Genomic DNA, 20,082 nt, shown 5'->3' with positions numbered 1-20,082 from the left:
ATGCTTGTTGTCAGTTTTTAAAGTCACTGGTTTTTTGGTTGCTTAAAGATAAAATTCAAATACTTTATCATCAATAGTCCCTTTTCCCTGTGGCCTTAATCTCCCCTGAGAGATTCCTATTAAAGCCTTACTGGTTAGGAGAGGCCCCTTTACCTGAATGCACCATTCAGTTTGACCTCTGTGTACCTTTACCATGTGATTTTCTTTTTCTTGGAATGGTCTGTATTCACTTACTGTTGTAGAAGCTCACATATATATCCACCCACACACATCTCACCTGTTTCCTTTTTTCTGCATATGACAGATGGTTAGCTAGAAGTCGAGATACTTTACTCAAAATATGATTTTGTTCAAATGCTATTTTAATGAACTAAATTAAATATAATTTTGCATAAATAACTTTGTTTCTTATTGTATTGAATGATAATACTAAGAATTAGTAATACTTGATAAAAGAAAAAATACTTGAAAAAAATAGTGATACATTGGAAAAGGAACTCTCCATACCACATTTTTATCACCTACATTTATTTGATTTCTTCCTGAAGCTTTTGTTTCCTGATAGGATTAACAAATAAATCTATACATATAAAGCCTAAGTGACCAGCCAAGCGGTCGGCTGGTAGCTATGACGTTCACTGACGACCAGGGGGGCAGGCGCTCAATGTAGGAGTGGAAACCACAGGCATGGAAACATGGAATAGACTGATGAATCTCAGAGGGAAGGGGAGGGAAGAGGCGGGGAAGAGATTAACTGAAGATCTTATATGCATACTAGAGTCATATATCTAGTATGGCCTGCGAGGACCAGGGGCTCTCTGACATCTCTCAAGGGGTCCCGGATTGCAAGAGGGAGCAGGGTAGGCTGAAGGACCCCACCGGTGCATGAATATGTGCACTGGGCCTCTAGTATAGATATAAAAACATAACAGATATGATTTGTAGCTGTTATTCTCTTATCTGTTGTCTATATTTTTGTTCTTGTATATTGTTTTTTTTCTTCCTATGCTGAAAATTTTTATTTTTACTCTTATAGTTGAATTTTTAAATCTCTTTTCATTTTTGGTATTGTGATGTACTTAAGCTTCTTCTACCCTATGATAAATTAAATATTTTTCTTCCATGTTTTCTTCTAGTACTTATTTTATTTTTTCTGGTGAAATTTTCACTTCATGTGGTATTTATTTTTTAAATGGCTACCTGATTGACACAACCATTACTGAATAATCATTTTTTTTCTGCACTAATTACAGGTCACATTTATTATATACTGAATTATCATATGTATACATACTTGACTGTTTTCTTTCTTTCCTTTTTTCCCCCCATTCATGTGCTAGTACCACACTGTTTTAGACATCTATATACTAGGGCCCAGTGCACGAATTCATGCACCTTGAAAAGAACTGTGGGCCACGAAGCTGCAGTGGGCACAGGGGCAGGTCTTGGCCTATCCTCCGCGCCCCCGCCTGGCCCCTCCTGCCGCAGCCTCCAGTCCCCTGTTTGCCGGCAGCGGGTGCAAGCAGGGCCAGCACCAGCAGTGGGTGCGAGCACCTGGCGGGACCGTGGCACCCGGGAGCAAAGAATTTTCAGTAACCACCAGAGGCTCACCTCGATGACAGTGACCGGCACCCCACCTTGGTCTGGCGCCCCTGCTCACCTGCTCCACCATCCTGCCATGGCCGATGCCCGCCATGTTCTGTGCACGTGCCCCCGGTGGCCAGCTCACATCATAACAACTGGTTGTTCTGCCGTTGGTCTATTTGCATATTAGGGTTTTATATATATATGTAGATTATAATATAGCATTGAAGAGGATGATTCCTTCCTTTCTCATTACTCTTTATTTTCTCATAAGATGTTTTCAAATTAGCTTATTTTATTTACATTTAACAAAAGAAATTAAAATGATGAATTTACTGGACTATTAGATAAATGTTTCTAATTTTTCACAGAGATATTAATTTCTAAAGGATGTTCTTAATAAGAAAAATGATTATAAAAACCATTTGTCATGGTATTTCTTCATATCCCGGTGGGAAAGAATGTATTGTTTCTCTTTTGCAAAAATGAATGGAAATTGGCATTATTTATATTTAAGCCTGCTATCTTTCCTTCTTATGTCTTCCATTGTTGCTGTTTTTATTATTAGTTTTACATTATTGTAACATTACTTTTCTGTAAGCATGAGTCTCCCAGTGTTTTCATGTTACTTTTGTATTTTAACTTGTTTTCATGGTCATCAGTGCTATAGCTTCTAGGTTAATCAGTTCTTCATTTTGATTCACCTCATGGTTAGGTTTTGTGTTTTATTATTATTTTTTAATCAAGGACTTATTTTTGAAAGATATCCATGGGTAATGTATTCTTTGAATTCTTAGATGTTTGATCAGGTTATTCTTATATTTCAAGAACTTCCACTCGAGTATAAAATTATGGGGTTTGAAACAGCTGAATTAACATGTTACAGGTTTTTTGACCCAATACCAACTATTGAGTAACTACCAAAACTCACAGAAAAAAAACAAAAGACAGAAAGCAAAGAAGTAAAGGAGAAATGAGAAATCATTTGGAAGAGAGAGGCTCTTTGAATTGATGTGGGGAACGTCAGTTTTGTGCAGGAGCAGCCAGCGCTGCTGCTGGAGGAAAAGGCTGGAGAAAGCTCGTCTCTGCCTTTACGCAGGGACGGTGATGGCCTCCTCTCACAGGGAGCTGTTCCCCTGGCTATGACCAATTTTAAGAACGTTAGTTGATTCTTTTAATATTTTTTATATCTTTTTATTAGGAACATTTATATTGGTCCTGGATTTTCTTTTCTTTTTTTTTTTTTATCAGCCCTCCCTTTGTGAAAGTGGACGTATGTCATTGCCCGCCTGCCACACTCTGCACAGATGCACACTTCCCGTTCTCTTATCACTTTGTTGTCATGCTTGGGGTTAGCTCAATGTTTGTATTTTATTATGACCACAGTGTGAATGCTGTTCACAGTGGTCCATGTTGTCACCTAAGATTACTTTCATTTCCTATACCATTTTGTTTTCTCTGTAGCTAGAAGTTGTCTGTTTTATTTAGTTTTATGAGGTGGTGGGGCTTAATTTTCCATATGTTTATCACTGCTTTATCTACAGACTTGCCCTGTATTTCATTATATCCGAACACATTGAGTTTTCTGTCACTCACCATTCTGTAGAAATCCTAGCTCTCTTTGACCTGCTATACTAGTAGTCTAGCCTGGTTGCTGTCTCCATTTGCATCTTGGCTTTCTAGCTGAGATGTACTCTTCTTGTCTGAGGATTTCCTTTAGTTTTCTTGTTTGGATTTCTTTTCTCCTGGATTTATTTCCTTCCTTCCTTCCTTCCTTCCTTCCTTCCTTCCTTCCTTCCTTCCTTCCTTCCTTCCTTCCTTCCTTTTTTTTTTTTTAAAAATTCTTTATTCTTGAAAGTACTTATTACATGTCTCCTTTTCCCCCCATTGACCTCTCCCCGACCACTCCCACCCCCCAGCACATGCCCTCAAGTCTGTGTCCATGGGTTATGCTTGTATGCATGCATACATATTATTGAGGTGACATTGGTTAATATTTTTTTCTTTTTTTGACCTGGATTTTTGTCTTAAACACAGTTGGTTTATTCCCTTTTTTACCCCTGGAGTATATCTTTCAGTAGCTTCCTGAGAACCAATGAGTACATAGGAGCTAAATTTCACGAGAATTTGAATAAATGGAAATAACTCTGTATTAACATATTGAAAAAAAACTTTTATTGTGGTGTAATTTGGATTTCATAACATTCACCTATTTTAAATATACAAATATGGTAAACTGAATGTTTGTATCCCTTCCCTCCAAAATTCATATGTTGAAACATATCTCCCCCAATAATCCACCCCCCCACCCCATGTGATGATATTTAGGGGTGGGGACTTTGGGTGGTGATGAGGTTATGAAGTTATGGCCCGCATGAATGGGATTTGTGCCCTTATAAAAGAGACCCCAGAGAACAACCATCCCTCTGCTACCAGGTGAGGACACAGTAAGAGGACTGATGTCTATGAACTAGGAAGTGGCTCCCAACAGACACTGAATCGGCTGGCACCTTGATTTTGGACTTCCCAGAGCTATAAGAGAAAAATTTCTGTTACTTGTTAGCCACTCAATTTATATGATTCTGTTATAGCAGCCCTTACAGACTAAGGCAACAAGTCACTCAGTGAGTTTTCATAAATGTATAGGGCTGTGCTACTAACAGCAGAATACAATTGTAGATCATTTCCAGCGCCCCATGAAGATCCCTCTGCACATTTATAGTCACTCTCTTTTTTTATCCCCATCCCAGGCAACCATTAATTTACTTTCTGTTTCTAAAGATTTGCCTTGTCTAGACATTTTATGTAAATTAAATCATAATGTGTGGTATTTTGTGAATGACTTCTTTTTCTTAGCATGTTTTTTAGGTTTATTTATACTGTAGTGTGTTTCAGTAGTTCATTCTTTTTTATTGCTGAATACTATTTCATTGCATGGATATCATGTTTTACTTATCCACTCACATGTTGGACATTATAGATCTGGGCTGAATTTGACCTTTTTTTTATTATATTTAAAGTCACAGAGGCCATGGTTCTTAGACTGGCTGGATTTAAGTAGATCTAGGATAATCTGGAATATTTGGCATAAAACTCCTAGGAAACTGAGAATATAAAGAAGGGTATGTTATACTTTCCGTAATATTTATTGAATCTTATTAGAAAGTTGAAGGAAAGAAGTTGATTATTTTCATTTAACACAATGAGAATATTTTGATTGAAGACCAAAGAGTGTTGATTAAGTCAGTTTTCTTTATTTTAAAATGTTTTATAATATAAAAACAAAAACTCTAAAGGCATTGCTTTAATTTTTATGGATTTTTATTTTGCAGTTATTTCAGATGTACAGAATTGTGCATTTCAGCAAATTTCAAAATATTACAAAGAATGTTTGAACACCTTTCAGTAGCATTTACCTTTGCTTTATCCTTATATCTATATCTGTATCTATATATCTACGTCTGTCTTCTTTACCTGAAGCATTTCGGAGTAAATTTTAAGCCTGGTGCTCCTGTCTCCTAAATAGGTCTTTATTTCCTAAAATCAAGAAAATTCTTTTACATTATCAAAGGTGTAGGTAAACTTGTCAGGCAATTTCAGTTAGGTTTTTGCTTTAAAGCATATTGTAGTCCTGGCTGGGTGGCTCCATTGGTTGGGGCATTGTCCTGAATACCAAAAGTTTGTGGGATTCCATTCCTGGTCAGGGCTCATACCTAGATTGAGGGTTTCTCGGTTGGGGCGCGTATGGGAGGCAACTGATCAATGTTTCTCTTCCTTTCTCTTTTCTGCTCTCCCTAAAATCAATAAACATATCTTTGGGTGAGGATAAAAGAAAAAGCATATTGTAAACTATTTTGGTGTCTTTGAGTTCTGGACTCTTACCTAGTTTTAATTTTTCAAATTTGTTCCTGTGTTAGTTTCCTAGGGCTGCTGTAAGACATACCATAGACTGGATGGATTAAACGACAGATATTTTTTTTCTCACAGTTGTGGAGGCTAGAAGTCTAAAATTAAAGTGTTGGCAGGATTGATTTCTACTGGAGGCCTCTGTTTTTGGCTTGCAGATGGCTGTCTTTTTGTGTTTTCACATAGTCTTTTATCTGTACTGTCTGTGTCCTGATGTTTTCTAAGGATACCAGTCATATTGGATTAGGACCCACCCTATTTGCTTCATTTTAATTTAATTGCCTCTTTAAAGACCCTATCTCCAAATATTAGTTATATTCTGAAGTACTAGGGATTAGGACTTCAATATGTGAATGGCGGGGGAGGGGTGCGGTGGTGGCGGAGCACACATTTCAGCCCATAATAGTTCTCTTCTCTTCTCTTCAGTTTATTATTTGTTTTGGGGTCAACAGGGAAACTTCATAATAATAAAAGGCCAAGAGGCATCACGACCAAAATGACCAAATGACTGGTCACCATGAGGTGCATGGAGCACCTCTTGGGCTCTCCCCTGCGGCCCACAGACTCTGATCGCAGCAAGGCTGGCGGCTGTCAGGCGGGTGGGCAGGACGAGACAGCGTGGCTGTGAGCGTGGCTGCGAGCATAGGTGTGAGCGCAGCGGGCATGTTGGGGGGCTGCAAGTCATTGGAGCGGTGGGGGGGGCACACGCAGGTGGGTGGGGCCACGCAATATCGTGCGCTGGGCCTCTAGTTATAGTAGAATTAATTCTGTTGCATAGCCACTCTTTAATATAGCCATTATTTTCAAGGTGAGTTGGGGCCAATTTCCCAACATGCTTTTTATCTTTGAATTCTGTGGATCAAAATCTAATAACTTTAGATCTTTATTTTGAAGCCCTGTATTCTCAGGAGGTAAAGCTTTAGAATTATAATAGGCACATGTTAGATTCTATTCTGGACCAAGAATCTCTCTGAACCAAAAAAGCAGAACCAAAAATAATGGCATCAGTTATCCTTTTGGGCTGAAATAACAAACTAAAAAGCTAGCTGTTATGCCAAATGCCATATGAAACTCAATTTTGGGTAACAGGGCAATTTCCTCATATTTCAACAGATAATTACACCTATTGTGTAATTACCTCAGCTGCTTTGCTGAGTTGAATCAAATAAGTTCTGCTTACAAAAGATAGCTTTTACCAACTAACTCTTTGTACTATGTCAGTTTAGACTTGATGTATTTAATAAAGATGTTACCTAAAATTTTATTAACTTAAAAAATAACATTTAAATATTAGTACTGCTTAATATTTACTCACTTTATGCCTCCTCTATCTTTGTAAAGCCACAGTGGAGTGTTGAGAAACAAGTTTGCACAGATGGAGGGATTTGTAAATTTTAGTGCCGTGCAGAGATGTTGGTTATGGTATGCACAATGAGACTCCACTTTTGGAGACAGCTTCTGTTTTGACTAAGCAATTGGCCCACTGCTCACCATTTGAAAAATAATTACAACCAAATATCTCTCCATTTAAGGAACTTTGAATATTTTTATCACCCCCCCCCCCCGTAATGTCCACGTTAACACATATTTCATCAATATGACTTCTCTCCACACTCTTTGTAACTTTCCTCTTTTAAACTGCCCTCAATGTTAATTTTCATTTGAAGTTAAGTATGCAATTAAATACTGCTTCGTTTGAGGAGTACTTGTCTGTTACCAAGTCACCTATTAAAATTTTAGGAATTACTAGGTAAGTAACACAATAAAATATTTAAAAATTTAAGTCAGAGGTAATATATTGAACAAATTATCTGCTTGATTATCTGCTGATTATTTTCATTTAATGCAATGGGAATATTTTGATTGAAAAGTAAAGAATGTTGATCAAGTCAGTTTTCTTTATTTAAAAAATTTTTATAAAATGAAAACAAAAACTAATGGCATTGCTTTAATTTTCATGAACTTTTATTTTGAAGTTATTTCAGATGTACAGAATGCGCATTTCAGCAAACTGCAAATTTCAAAATATCACAAAGAATGTTTGAACACCTTTCAGTAGCATTTACATTTGCTTTATCCTTATATCTGTATCTGTTTCTATATATCTACGTCTGTCTTCTTTACCTGAAGCATTTCGGAGTAAATTTTAAGCCTGGTGCTCCTGCCTCCTAAATAGGTCTTTATTTCCTAAAATCAAGAAAATCCTTTTTTTTTAAAAAAAAAATATATTTTATTGATTTTTTACAGAGAGGAAGGGAGAGAGAGAGTTAGAAACATCAATGAGAGAGAAACATCGATCAGCTGCCTCCTGCACATCTCCCACTGGGGATGTGCCCGCAACCCAGGTACATGCCCTTGACCGGAATCGAACCTGGGACCTTTCAGTCCGCAAGCCGACGCTCCATCCACTGAGCCAAACCGGCTTCGGCAAGAAAATCCTTTTACATTAGCAAAATTAAGATGTTAACAGTGATATATTACTGCCATTTAATCTGTGGATCATATTCAGATTTCACCAATTATCTCATTAGTTTTTTATAGTAAAAGAAAATTTGTTTCAGGTTCCTGCATTCCATTTACTTGTCCTAACTATTTTCTCTCCATCTGGAACATTACTTAGTCATTTTTTGTCCCTTTTTATTAGCACAGGAAATTTATTTTAAAGAAAGTCCTTCATTTTACATTTATCTCTTTTCTCATGATTATATTCAGGTTATGCATTTTTGGCAAGAATCCCTCAGAAATGTTATTGTCTACCTATGGGCATCACATAGGAGACAGGTGATGTCTATCCCATTACAGGTGGCGCTGGCTTGGTTAGGGTTTCTCCACTGCAGTTACTATTTTTCCCTTTGTCATTAATAAGGTATTTTATATGGATATACTTTGAGATTCTGGAAATATCTGTACTTTCACTCACTAGTTTTAGATACTGCCTAGTTTTTACTTAATGAGGATTAAGGCTGAAGTTTACAGTAGCAGTGGCAGAATTTATGAGTATATTTATTTAATCATGGAGGTAGATAAATGACAACACAGTGCCAGAAAGATTATTCATTACTATTGAAATTTGATACAGTAAGAACTCAGAGGTGAGCCCTGGCCAGGTGGCTCAGATGTTTGGAGCATCGTCCCATACGCCAAACAGTTGTGGGTTCCATTCCCTGTCAAGGCACATAACTATGTAGTGGGTTTGATCCCTGGTTGGTATGTGTTCAGAAGGCAACTCAGCAATGCTTCTCTTTCATAGATGTTTCTCCCTCCCTCAAATTAATAAACATATCCTTGGATGTGGATTAAAAAAAACTCAGAGGTGAAGCAAAACCTAATTTACCTCATTGCATTTGATAAGCTCAGTTATTTATTTTTTGGGAAATACATTTGAAACAACAGATTGGTAAGAGGGGATGACAACCGTCTAGACACAAACACTGACAATAGCGACTACTTGATGGTGATGAAAAAGATAAATTAAAATAGCAAATAGACCTATAAACAGCTAGCTGATTGTGACCATCTAATGTGGCATGAAGAGTGCTTACTCATTCTAGTCCAGGGGTGGGCAAACTTTTTGACTCGAGGGCCACAATGGGTTCTTAAACTGGACCGGAGGGCCGGAACAAAAGCATGGATGGAGTGTTTGTGTGAACTAATATAAATTCAAAGTAAACATCATTACATAAAAGGGTACGGTCTTTTTTTTTTTTTTTAGTTTTATTCATTTCAAACGGGCCGGATCCGACCCACGGGCCGTAGTTTGCCCACTGCTGTTCTAGTCCTTTAGTATGATTACGTCCCATAACATGACATTTGGTGATTGTAGTTTGAACAAAAGATTCATGGTGAGATGGGGCATTGCCAGTACAAATTGACTTATCAGCTATTAATAGACCCTGCAGGATGGCATACCTTGATGAATATATCCCAATCAGTAATTTGCCTTTGAGGATTCAGGAATTCTAATTTTGTAAGGCTTACTCCTTTGTATTTTCTTCTCATGTGTCCTCCCCCCATCTCACTTCATCTCTTCCTCCCTCCTTCCCTTCCTCTCCTACCTCTCTATCCTACCTTTCTCCCTTCCTCCCTCCTTTACCTCTCTACCCTACCCTTCACCCTCCCTCCTCTCCTTTGTTTTCTTCTTCTCTCTCACATTAATGGTGTTTTTTTTTTTCCTCTCTCTCTCATCTTTTGCTGACTAAATCACAAGATTTATATACTAGAATGTCAATATATTAACCTTTGATATATAATCATACTATCTAGTGGATCCCTTTATTCATATGTTTCTTGGAAATAGAACACATTTCTGTTGGGTAATAAAACTATGTATGAACCAGGTTCTCAAAAATGTGTTTGGCATGGCCGGCGTGGCTCAGTGGTTTGATTGTCAACCTATGAACTAGGAGGTCACATGTTTGGTTCCTGGTCAGGGCACATACCTGGGTTGTGGGCTTAGTCCCCCATGTAGGGCATGCAGGAGGCAGCCAATCAATGATTCTCTCTTATCAATGATGTTTCTAGTTCCCTCTCCCTTCCTCTCTGATATCAATAAAATATTTTTTAAAAAATGTGTTTGGTGAGGATAGGTTCACAATAAGGAAATTCAGTTTTATATTTTGAATGTTTAAGGCATTTTTTTTTTTTCTGAAAGTGTGTTCTATATAATTCTCAACCCATAAAGATGCTCTGCAAAAGAAGGAGGTGTGTGGTTAAATAAGTACTATACAATATTTTTTCTTGTTGAGTTCCAGGGCAGATTGAGTTTGAGGAATCTTTCTTAAAAAGAAAGCCTGTTTAACTTAGATTAACTCAATGTTGCCCAGGCAGAAGTGACACAGGAACCCACCCAGCCCCAACATACACACATAATAGCTTTCAGAATAAATGTTTATTAGCATCATATTTTTATAGTTAGATTTTTTTCTTCTTCTAGGTAGGACAAGGTGAATTTACTGGCTTACTAGACACCCGTCTTTGACTCTGTTTTCTTTTTATATAACCTTTTGTCCCAGTTAGCCACTTTCACTTTCTATTGATTTTCCCTTCTTCCTCCCTTCTTTTAGAAAGATATTTTAAAAACTATTATTGAATATTTTGGCCTGGGAGCCATTTGTTTTTTCGTGTCACTCTATTGTGATGTCTAAAGTGTTGAGTTCAACTTGCAGAGGGAAACTATTTCTAAGTTCTCAGGGATGGGAAGTCTAAATTGTTTATCTAAACAATGTTGCACTTATAAGATCCCTGAAAATAATAATACAGGGTGTACAGAAAATATTTCATATCTCCTGTTTAATAACTTTGGAATTGTATTAAAATGTATTTAGAAAAATTTCTTTTAAAAAAGGTTTAACATTGTGTTACTTTAAAAAGATATTTTTCTGTTACCTGAAAAATTTAGACATGTTAGAATGTTTTGTAGACTTTAACAATATTTGAACCTAAGTGGATATTTAAAAAAAATTCTGTAGGTCATGATTTTGCTTTGAGTATCCAGTTATTATTTGTTATCTACTTAACTTTATTTTGAAATACTTGCAGCTCACTAATTTAGATTGTAAAATGTTGTTATGTTTCTGTTATATAACTCTGTTGGGTTAAAGTGGATCCATTTTTGTATTCCATTCATGGGTCCAATGTACTTTTTTTCTACACAGTTATTAAGAGGGCTTCGAAGGTAAAACAGAGCTTTATAATTAATTTTCTTCTTTAAACGTTTATAATAATATGCTTTATAAAGGATAACAGCACATAATTATCTAGCTGATTATATTTATTACATGCTTTCACATACATTTTTCCATGAGGAAGATCAGGAAGGTCAGAACATGCTGGGAGGGACAAAAATTCTGGCCCTACCTCCACCATTTGTAATAGGCATGTCTCTCCATTTGCTGTCCATTCACTCATTCATTTTATATTTAACTAGAGGCCTGGAGCATGAAAATTCATGCACTGGAGGGGGCGCCCCTCAGCCCGGCCTGCCTCCTCTCACAGTCCGGGAGCCCTCAGGGGCGGGAGGTGACCCGGCGATCAAGGGAAGGCCACGCCCCATCACACTTCTGCTGCTGCCACTGCCGGCAGCACAAGCCTCGGCCGGCCCTGATTATCTGAGTCTTGGACCTGCCCTGGGCGGCTGGGGGGCTGAGGGGACTGGGGGTCTCCGGAGGCAGGCACGTGGAGCAGCCGCACGCCTGCCACCCCGGTAAGACTGAGGGGACTGGGCACCGGCATCTTGTGGCTGTGGGCGCCACCATCTTTGAGGGCGTGGCAGCAATGAGCATATTCCCTCCTTATTGGCTGTGGGTGCCACCATCTTTGCGATGGCCTGAGGGTCAATTAGCATATTCCCTCTTTATTAGATAGGATTGCCTAGTGTATAGTATGTACTTTCTGGGCAATAGGCGTAGAAAGATGAAATTAAGTCATTCACTTAGCTCTTAAAATTATTTTCTCACTTAACAGAGATGTGTCAATAGGATTAATATAAAGCCCTTGGTACATAGTAGGTTCACCTCTTGAATACTTAGAGTGGAGTGATGCTTTCTCACATGAAATTTGTTTCTACCAATAATAGAGAGGCTTTACATTTTTTCTTATTTATACTATAGAATCTTATTTCTCACAAAACCATAATTTGCTTTCAAAAATATATTTTTATACTATCTAAAAAGATCTTTATTTAGTGCTGCATTTATTTTACAAAGGTTAGATGCTTATTTTAGTGATGATTTGTCATTAAAATTATGTCAAAATGTCTTAAAATGTTGTTGAAACTGTAAACAAACTCATAACACACACAGAGCTAATTATGGATGCCATCTGTTTATTTTTACAAAGCTTTTTTTTTTTTTTTTGAAGACCATGGCATTGTTTGCTTATGATAAGCTTCAGGATTATTATAATGACTAAATCCTGTCCTTCAATTAGTGTAGTTGAAGATGGGAAGACAATTCGTTTGTTCACTGACCTTTTCCCGTGTCAGAGTGTATGAAATACAACACCATGGAAAAGAAACTATTGTGAAGTGCGTTTAGAACATACTTAATTTTTATGAGAAAAGAAATTGATACCAAAGCAGCAGATATTTAAAATTTTCAAACTTATTCAAGGCTTTAGGTGAGAGACAGATGATCTGTTCTTTAACGGTGCCATAAGTGGCTTTATTTTAGCCCAGTTCCGTTTAGGAACTTATAAGCTATTGATCAGATTTACAATGGTGTGTATCCCTGTTAGTATCCCTCTCTGTCAGTGCATGTTTTTGTACATGTGTATCCCATGTGTTAGTGTGGAAGGCCAGGGATCCCCATGACAGCATCATCCAAGGTAGTTACCAGCAATTTGCTGAGAGAGCAGAGTGATTTCACTGGCTCAGTTTTGCTGTTGTGCATGCTAAGCACTCCCCACGTAGGTCTGGAGGGAAAACAACCTGCAGGATCCATCTGCTGCTTTCTGCTACACTGCATTGATGTAAGAGTACGCTAATCGGGTTGCCTGTCAGGACAGGTTAGTGAAAGCATGCAAGTGGGTGAGACTTAGGCTGGACTAGTGCTTTGGAAAATCATAATCTGCCTCTGTAGATGCCATGCTAAATGTAGCAGAATAGGTTGATTATCAGCCACATTGAGGACTGCAGTTAAATATGTTATTTTCGGTTATGAATTAACCGAAATTTAAAGTGTTAAACATTGCTGGACCACTTCTAGTTAAAAACTGGGAAAAGTGATACAGATAGTTTACAAATACTTTCTAGTTGTTAGTTTTTCTTATCATACTTTTGCATGCTATTGTGTTTATTATTTAATTTCAATCTCTCAGTTTTTAGTCAAATATGATTAAATGTAATTAACGTTATTTTACCCAGAAATTATTGGGCTTGTTCTTGCTTATTTCTATTTATTTACCTTTTCCTACACCTATTGACTGGCAGATCTTGGCCTTGCAGGTTGAGCATCCTGTCACAGAATGCATTACTGGCCTGGACCTAGTCCAAGAAATGATCCGTGTTGCCAAGGGTTACCCTCTCAGGCACAAACAAGCTGATATTCCCATCAACGGCTGGGCAGTTGAATGTCGGGTGTATGCTGAGGTAAATGAATGATGTTGGGAGGAAGGAGGGTGATTGTATCTGAGTTATGAGACCCTAGGTATAGTTAAATAACAAAGTAAAGTTAGGATTTTATAATCCATGTCAAGTATTTGATTATGCAATCCAGAATTGAACCAGAAAATAAGGTTAGATAATTGTGACATAATTCAAAATATTTTAAAAGGATTGAGTTTAATTAATGTTCATGTATTTTTCCTAGATGGAAAAATAGCTACCAATCAGTTTAAGGGGCAACAAAGCATTTAATATTCTTATGCTTCAGTGCACCTTGGGTTTGTTTATTTGTTTGCTTGTTTCAAACCATATTCAAAATAAACTGCAGTATTTATTTCCATATTTGTAAGAGCTTACCCTGAGCACACATTAGTTGTTAATTCAATATTTACTTAAATATTTTTAACAGTTTTTTTTCCTAAAAAGTTCATCCCTTATGATTACATGAAAGTAATAATTGCAATTTAAGTTGCAAAGCTTTTGATAAAACTTCTCCTTCATAATTTTAATTTTACTCATAAACACTCAGTTCAGTACTTTCATGTTATTTTATAAAGATAACTATAAATCAGATAAAGCAATCAATGTCTGAAAATGCTGTTTTCAAATTATTAAAGCTGGAATGTAAGAAAACATACTGCCTTTTACTTTTAGACATGAAGCCTGTCTGTCGAAATAAAAAATAAATCAGCAGTATCGGAGTTTAAGAATACAGAAGTTGTTTGGAAGTGTTGTTTAAGGATCTTGAGAAATACGTTGTGGCTTGGTTATTGTTCAAGCTTTTTTATTATATTTTAAGTGTTATTCTTCCTTCTTGTTATGACACTGAATTTATGTAATTTTTATCCTGATGATCTAAGTTATTTATAGTTGTGCACATATCTACTACCATGTACAAAGCTGCTTTTCAGGTCTTTACTTAAAGAACAAAATGATCAGATTTTACCATATGTGAGCTGTTCTGAGAGTGAGAAAAACAAATATCTTTAGTCTACTACTTTTGTTGTTCTGAACTTGAGTGTGTTTTGATGTAGCGCCTAAGTTATTTTATTTTTGCCCAAGGCCTTCTAAGAAGATTTATTAAAAAGTTGGAATTTTACCAGTTTCAATAAAGTATAATCAAGGTTAGGCTAAATTCTGCTTACAGTTCTGTTTGATTTTTATACTTCTAAGTTGTCTAGAGTGAGTATAAGACAGTAATATTCTGAAATCTGTGACTTGATAAGTACTGTGTATGGAAAAATAGACCTATAAATGCTTCTTCATTGTGTAAATATTTAACCTTGTGCTCATCTGTATTTCAAAGACTGTGCTTCCTTTCCTTTGAACTTTCAGGACCCCTACAAGTCTTTTGGTTTACCGTCTATTGGGAGATTGTCTCAGTACCAAGAACCAATACATCTACCTGGTGTAAGTCATTAAACTGTAATACCAAGTGAAGGCTTAAAAATCTTGATTTATGTCATACTTTTATGTTAAAGCATGTCAACACCAACGGGTGTAAATTGAAGGAAAAGTGAAATTCATGGGGAATTACAATTTTTTTTTATTTTTTATATTTTGTACTTCATAATGTGCAGGAAGTCAGAATCCATTTGACAGGGGAAGTCTGGAAACATCTGACTTCTAATCTAAATAAATAATAGTTTACAATGTTCGTAATTCTTTCAAAAATTGTAATTAATAGAGCATGGAATCCTAAGAATGGGAAATGACTTTTCTGTTACAATTTAACCTTTTCAATAAGTCTAATCCAGCTTCCGTATATAGTCAGATGTCAGGAAATTCAAGCCCAAAATCAGCTTGTTAATTGAAATGGATTAAGGAAAACAAGCTACCTCATTTTGGATGTCACTGACTTTAAATACATATTATTTACACCAGTGAAAGAAAAATGATCACTGTCTACTTTATTCCCTTGTTCTTCTATATTTAATAGTTCTTTAAATAGTTTTTATTGCATAAAAAGAACAAGGACATACCCTTCTTTTAATCAAGGTAATAAGTGCACATATATATGACATGGTGTTAGCTGGTGTGTGACAAGGCTGTACCATCTGTGAATATGATTATTCAGTTTGATTACTGGCATGAAGATGGTGAAAGATTACAGGAAGAATTCTAAATTTGAAGATGTTATTGGATATATGATTTATTTCACTTTTAAAATTGTTTTTGCCCATGTGCTTTCTAAAGGGACTTGACCCTTTCTAGGGTCGAAGACTCCATGCTGTGTTCAAAGCCTGAAGGCAGAAAAAAAATTGTAAAGATTTAACAGGCATTATGTGATGTTAAATAGCAGATGAGAAAACAAGTATTATGGGGACACATCTAAACATTTTTTTTAATCAAACAAAAAGTATTAAGTAAGAATTCGTAATGATAACTCTAGTTGTTAGAAGTTTTCACCATGTTGTAATAGCTAGCAGGATGTCAAACATTTTGCCCTCGCAAGTTTTTGCAATTTGCAATTTTCGAACGTGAGACCTGTTGAAAGTATAAGTGATAATGGACAAACTATACCCCCTACGGTCTTTGTCCCTCCAAATCTTTCTTCAATTAATGCTGCAGCAGGAGTTTTATGTAATAACATTTGTGGTTGTGAGCCATCCATAGAAAGAAAAAACAATTAAAATGCCTTAAATGTTCTGCTTACTGCTGTTATTTGCTTGCGTGAATGTTGCATGTCAGCTAAATGGACCAAGGAATAGATAAAGTGATTGGGTGCGGGAGAGTGCACACTAAGCTTTGTCTATCATTATTGCTGGGAGCAATCAAATTGATGTCAGCAGGACAGTAGATGCGTTGACAGCTGTAATTATGTATCTCCATGGTGATCACTTTTGGCCTGTCATGGAGGCCCATGATTCCCCTTCCTTGGAAGCATTTAATCAGCTTGGGCTGTCACTTGTCAGGTAGACATGGTGGGCTGGGAGTTGTGTTGAGGGGGAGAGGTGAATCGGGAGTGAAGGGTGGGAGACGGGGCCACTGTTGGTACGGAGGAGAGACATTTAAATGATGCCAGAGGTTTCTGAGCAGTGGTTTGAGGCTCTCCTATATGGGTGCTTGGGTGTTCCCCTTCTTGCCTTCTTACAGTAGATCAGTCATTTTTAACATAGGAAATCCTTTGTGTCTCTTACCATTTTGGTCAAAAGAATATAAACTTCAGAGTTAAAGTATGGTTTGTACTTTTCACATGCTTCTTTAGGCCTAAAATTTATTTATATGGCAAATATGAAGACTTTCTTTTTGTCTTTGGCCACCGTATTTTATAAATTTGTTCTTTTCAGACTGCAATTTTGTTCTGCTCAGAAATTTGTGAATAATTTTATCTGACTTTGTTCTTAAAGCTTTTAGTGTAAAAGCTAAATATATTCTTTTGTATAGCCTTTGTTTCACTTGGAGAAATGGAGACTTGATTTGACTTTTAATTCATTGTTAGGCATTTTAGAAAGCTGGTTATTATTTGAAAAAATATGCAAAAGCAGTAAATTATAAGTAGGAGTTTTCTTTTTTGGTAATGTTGATTTGCTTATACAAAGATATGTGTTGATTATATATAATACATTTTGATATTACCCTACTTATTTTTAAAGGAAAATGATATAACCTTCTGTAATTATAATTTTAATAAATAACAAAGACAAAATTATATTTGGGGACCCTACGTGACCTAACTCTTGGGATGCTATTATTCAAGGCAACTAAACTTTTAAGTTATGAACTATAGGAGAATGTAATAAATATTCTTTATTGCCTTTTATTTTTCAGTGGGTTGAACATCAAAGTTCCACACTGGCTTTATAGCACTTTATGTAGCAAATAATAGAATATGTTTAAAGTAAAAAAAGTTTTAGAAGTTGTACCAATTTCAATTTTAAATACAACTTTAGCAAGTGTGCTAAGGTTTTAAATAATACATGGTGGTAAAATTAGCTCTTTAACTTTTTGCCACTCAAATTAAGAAATTGCCAGTTCAGAGATGTCTTTTCTGATATATAATTTGATTACCAGTTGCCATTTTGGGGCTATTTAAATGTGGGGAGAAGGTAGATTATGATTTTATTGCTTTCACAGCTGCCCCGTTAATTCTTTTCTAGTTTTAATAAACACTGCTTGTTAATTTCATAGAACTTCAGTTTATGTCCTGAAGTATGTTTTCAGAAAATAGAAAGCCAAGTATATTTTTTAAGTGCCCCAATTGACTTTCATTTAACATTAAGGTTTTCCTATATGAATGTGAATGCAAAGAAAATTTTTGTGTTTTACAAATACAGGAATAAAAGTACTCTGGGTTAGTTATAATGTTATCTTCTAAAACCTTACAAAGAGAATAATAACAGTGTGACTTTTTTAAGGGGATGAAACCATGCTTTCTCTTTTGATGTCACTATATAATAAAGCCATCATCATACCCTCATGTGGATATCCTAGACAAGAGGTTCTACATGTGGTCCCTTGATAATTGCCTAAATTAAAATATTAAAGGCCGAAAAGCCGCTGAGTTGACCTTTTTCTGTCTTGCTGCAGACAGATGAGCTGCTGTTTATTAGGAAGGCTTCTTCCCACAGGTGAGGAGCTTCCGCTTCTCTCTTCCCACCCCTTTACAATGTTGGGCATCAAAGTCCTGCTGTTCTTGCAGCTTCGATTAAATTCTTCCATCCTCAAGACCCCTAGGACATGCTTGACAGTCTTAAGTATTTTGATTAGCTTTTAAATACTTCAGATTCCTAAACTTAGGCACCATAATTTAATAACTATTTCATCCTCAGCAACTGCTCATTTAAAAAGTTTTACATGGCTAACCTCTGTGCCTTATTGCTGATATCAAACTGGGAGATGAAAACAAGAATCAGCGATGTACTAACTTGTTGGCTGGTTAACAACAATCAGCCTCTTCAAAAGAATTTTTTGAACTTGTACTATTCCTCCACGCCCCCCATGAAAATCACAAAATCAGAACTCTAATTGGGGCTGTGTCCTTACAAAGCAAAGCCATGAAAAAAGCTGTGTAAACAGTGAAGTCTCAGGGGACTAACAGTAAGAGAAAAAAAGTGTTTTACAGTTGAGAGGGTGAGGCAAAAAAGGAAAGTGTTGCAGACATGAAAGGCTCAGAACCAGCTTTCCTGTGGGGCTGATGAGCTGAGCCCCCAAGTCCTGCTGCATGGCTTGAGTGGGTTCCTCACTGGAACTCTCAGACGCTGCAGTGAGGGCATCATTCATGCTATGCTTCAGTTGGAGACACCATCAAATAGCTACAAACGCATAGCAGGATAGTGATGTAGAAATGCTTCTCTCCCCAACCCCTTTTTTCTTAGTTTCTTCATTTAGTGGGAAAACAAAAATATGTATGACTGAATATTGACAGACCAAGATAATTTGGTCTCTATATATTTCTATATTGTTGTTCTATTTTCCAGAAACTAAATGTCGAGATTGAAATTATCCATCTGTTCCATGGAAATTAAATTTGTTGTTAGAAACATATGTGTACAATATGAAGTTACTCTCATTTTTTCTGTCTTCCAGGTCCGAGTTGACAGCGGTATCCAACCAGGAAGTGATATTAGCATTTACTATGATCCAATGATTTCCAAAGTTAGTTCAATTTTTAATGGCTTCTTTCAATTTTATTCTGAAGGGCAATAGACCTATTTAATTAAGAAGTTTGAAATTGGTTCTTTATCTGAATCAGTTCTGCTATAATTAAACAAGGACTTGTGTACTGATGGAAAAGTAAAAGCAGAACAGATTTTCTTTGAAGAGAGAAATTCAATATCATGTTAGTTTCCATCACCCCTTCTTCCCTCATCAACTCAAATCAAACTACTACCAGCCAATAACAAACTTATCTAATCAGTGACACCAACCCAGCCTATTGCAGTGAGAAGGAGTTAGGGTGTTTTCTGGCCATTCCTGAAAATTGCCTGCGATAAAACTAAGAATGGCAGGTGATGTCAAAGAGTTTGGGTGATAGGCTGTGTTTGTCAGAGTACTTTTTACTTTTTCTCTTCAATTTTTATAAATCACAAATTTTGTAGGTTTCACATAATTAAATTGTATGTAAAGTATAGGATTTCTTTTTTGCCTATCTGTCTTTTAAATTGGACTTTCCGAAATAAATTAGCTCTACTTAAATCTTTAAATTTTTAAAATCTTCAGAATTTTAAGATCTTATAAAATGTAAAATTTTGACCGCTGTTGTTAAAATTGTGGGTTTTATTGAGGAAATTCTATTTTTTCTAAACTTTCAGACTTGTATTAAAGAATGACTTCTTTATTATAAATCTTTCTCAAGATGTTTTTTCTCCATATTTTGGGGGACTTTTAATGTAGTTGCAGTAAACAAACCATTTTTTCCTTTTTTTTCACTTGTTTAAATGAACTTTAGGTATTTTGTTTGTTAGAGAAACGCTATTTAATAAAACATACATTAAAATATTATAGATCAATTTATACGAATATAGTTTCATTTTAGATGAATGCATATC

The 20,082-nt window shown here is 36.2% G+C and overlaps 1 protein-coding gene across 4 annotated transcripts in view; it reads left to right on the top strand.

Moving 5' to 3' along the window:
* Positions 1-20,082, top strand: part of PCCA (propionyl-CoA carboxylase subunit alpha) — a 385,844-nt gene that overhangs the window by 192,248 nt on the left and 173,514 nt on the right. For all 4 annotated transcript variants that reach the window (XM_036297141.1, XM_036297140.1, XM_036297142.1 and 1 more), the window contains 3 exons: positions 13,433-13,576; positions 14,927-15,001; positions 19,121-19,189. In XM_036297141.1, coding sequence (XP_036153034.1) covers positions 13,433-13,576; positions 14,927-15,001; positions 19,121-19,189 — 288 coding nt within the window. The remainder of the gene's footprint in view (positions 1-13,432; positions 13,577-14,926; positions 15,002-19,120; positions 19,190-20,082) is intronic.

Source organism: Myotis myotis, unplaced genomic scaffold, assembly GCF_014108235.1.
Source record: "Myotis myotis isolate mMyoMyo1 unplaced genomic scaffold, mMyoMyo1.p scaffold_m19_p_3, whole genome shotgun sequence".
Taxonomy (NCBI): Eukaryota; Metazoa; Chordata; class Mammalia; order Chiroptera; family Vespertilionidae; genus Myotis; species Myotis myotis.
Note: the sequence above shows the minus strand (reverse complement) of the source record. Positions and strands in the feature narration are given on the sequence as shown.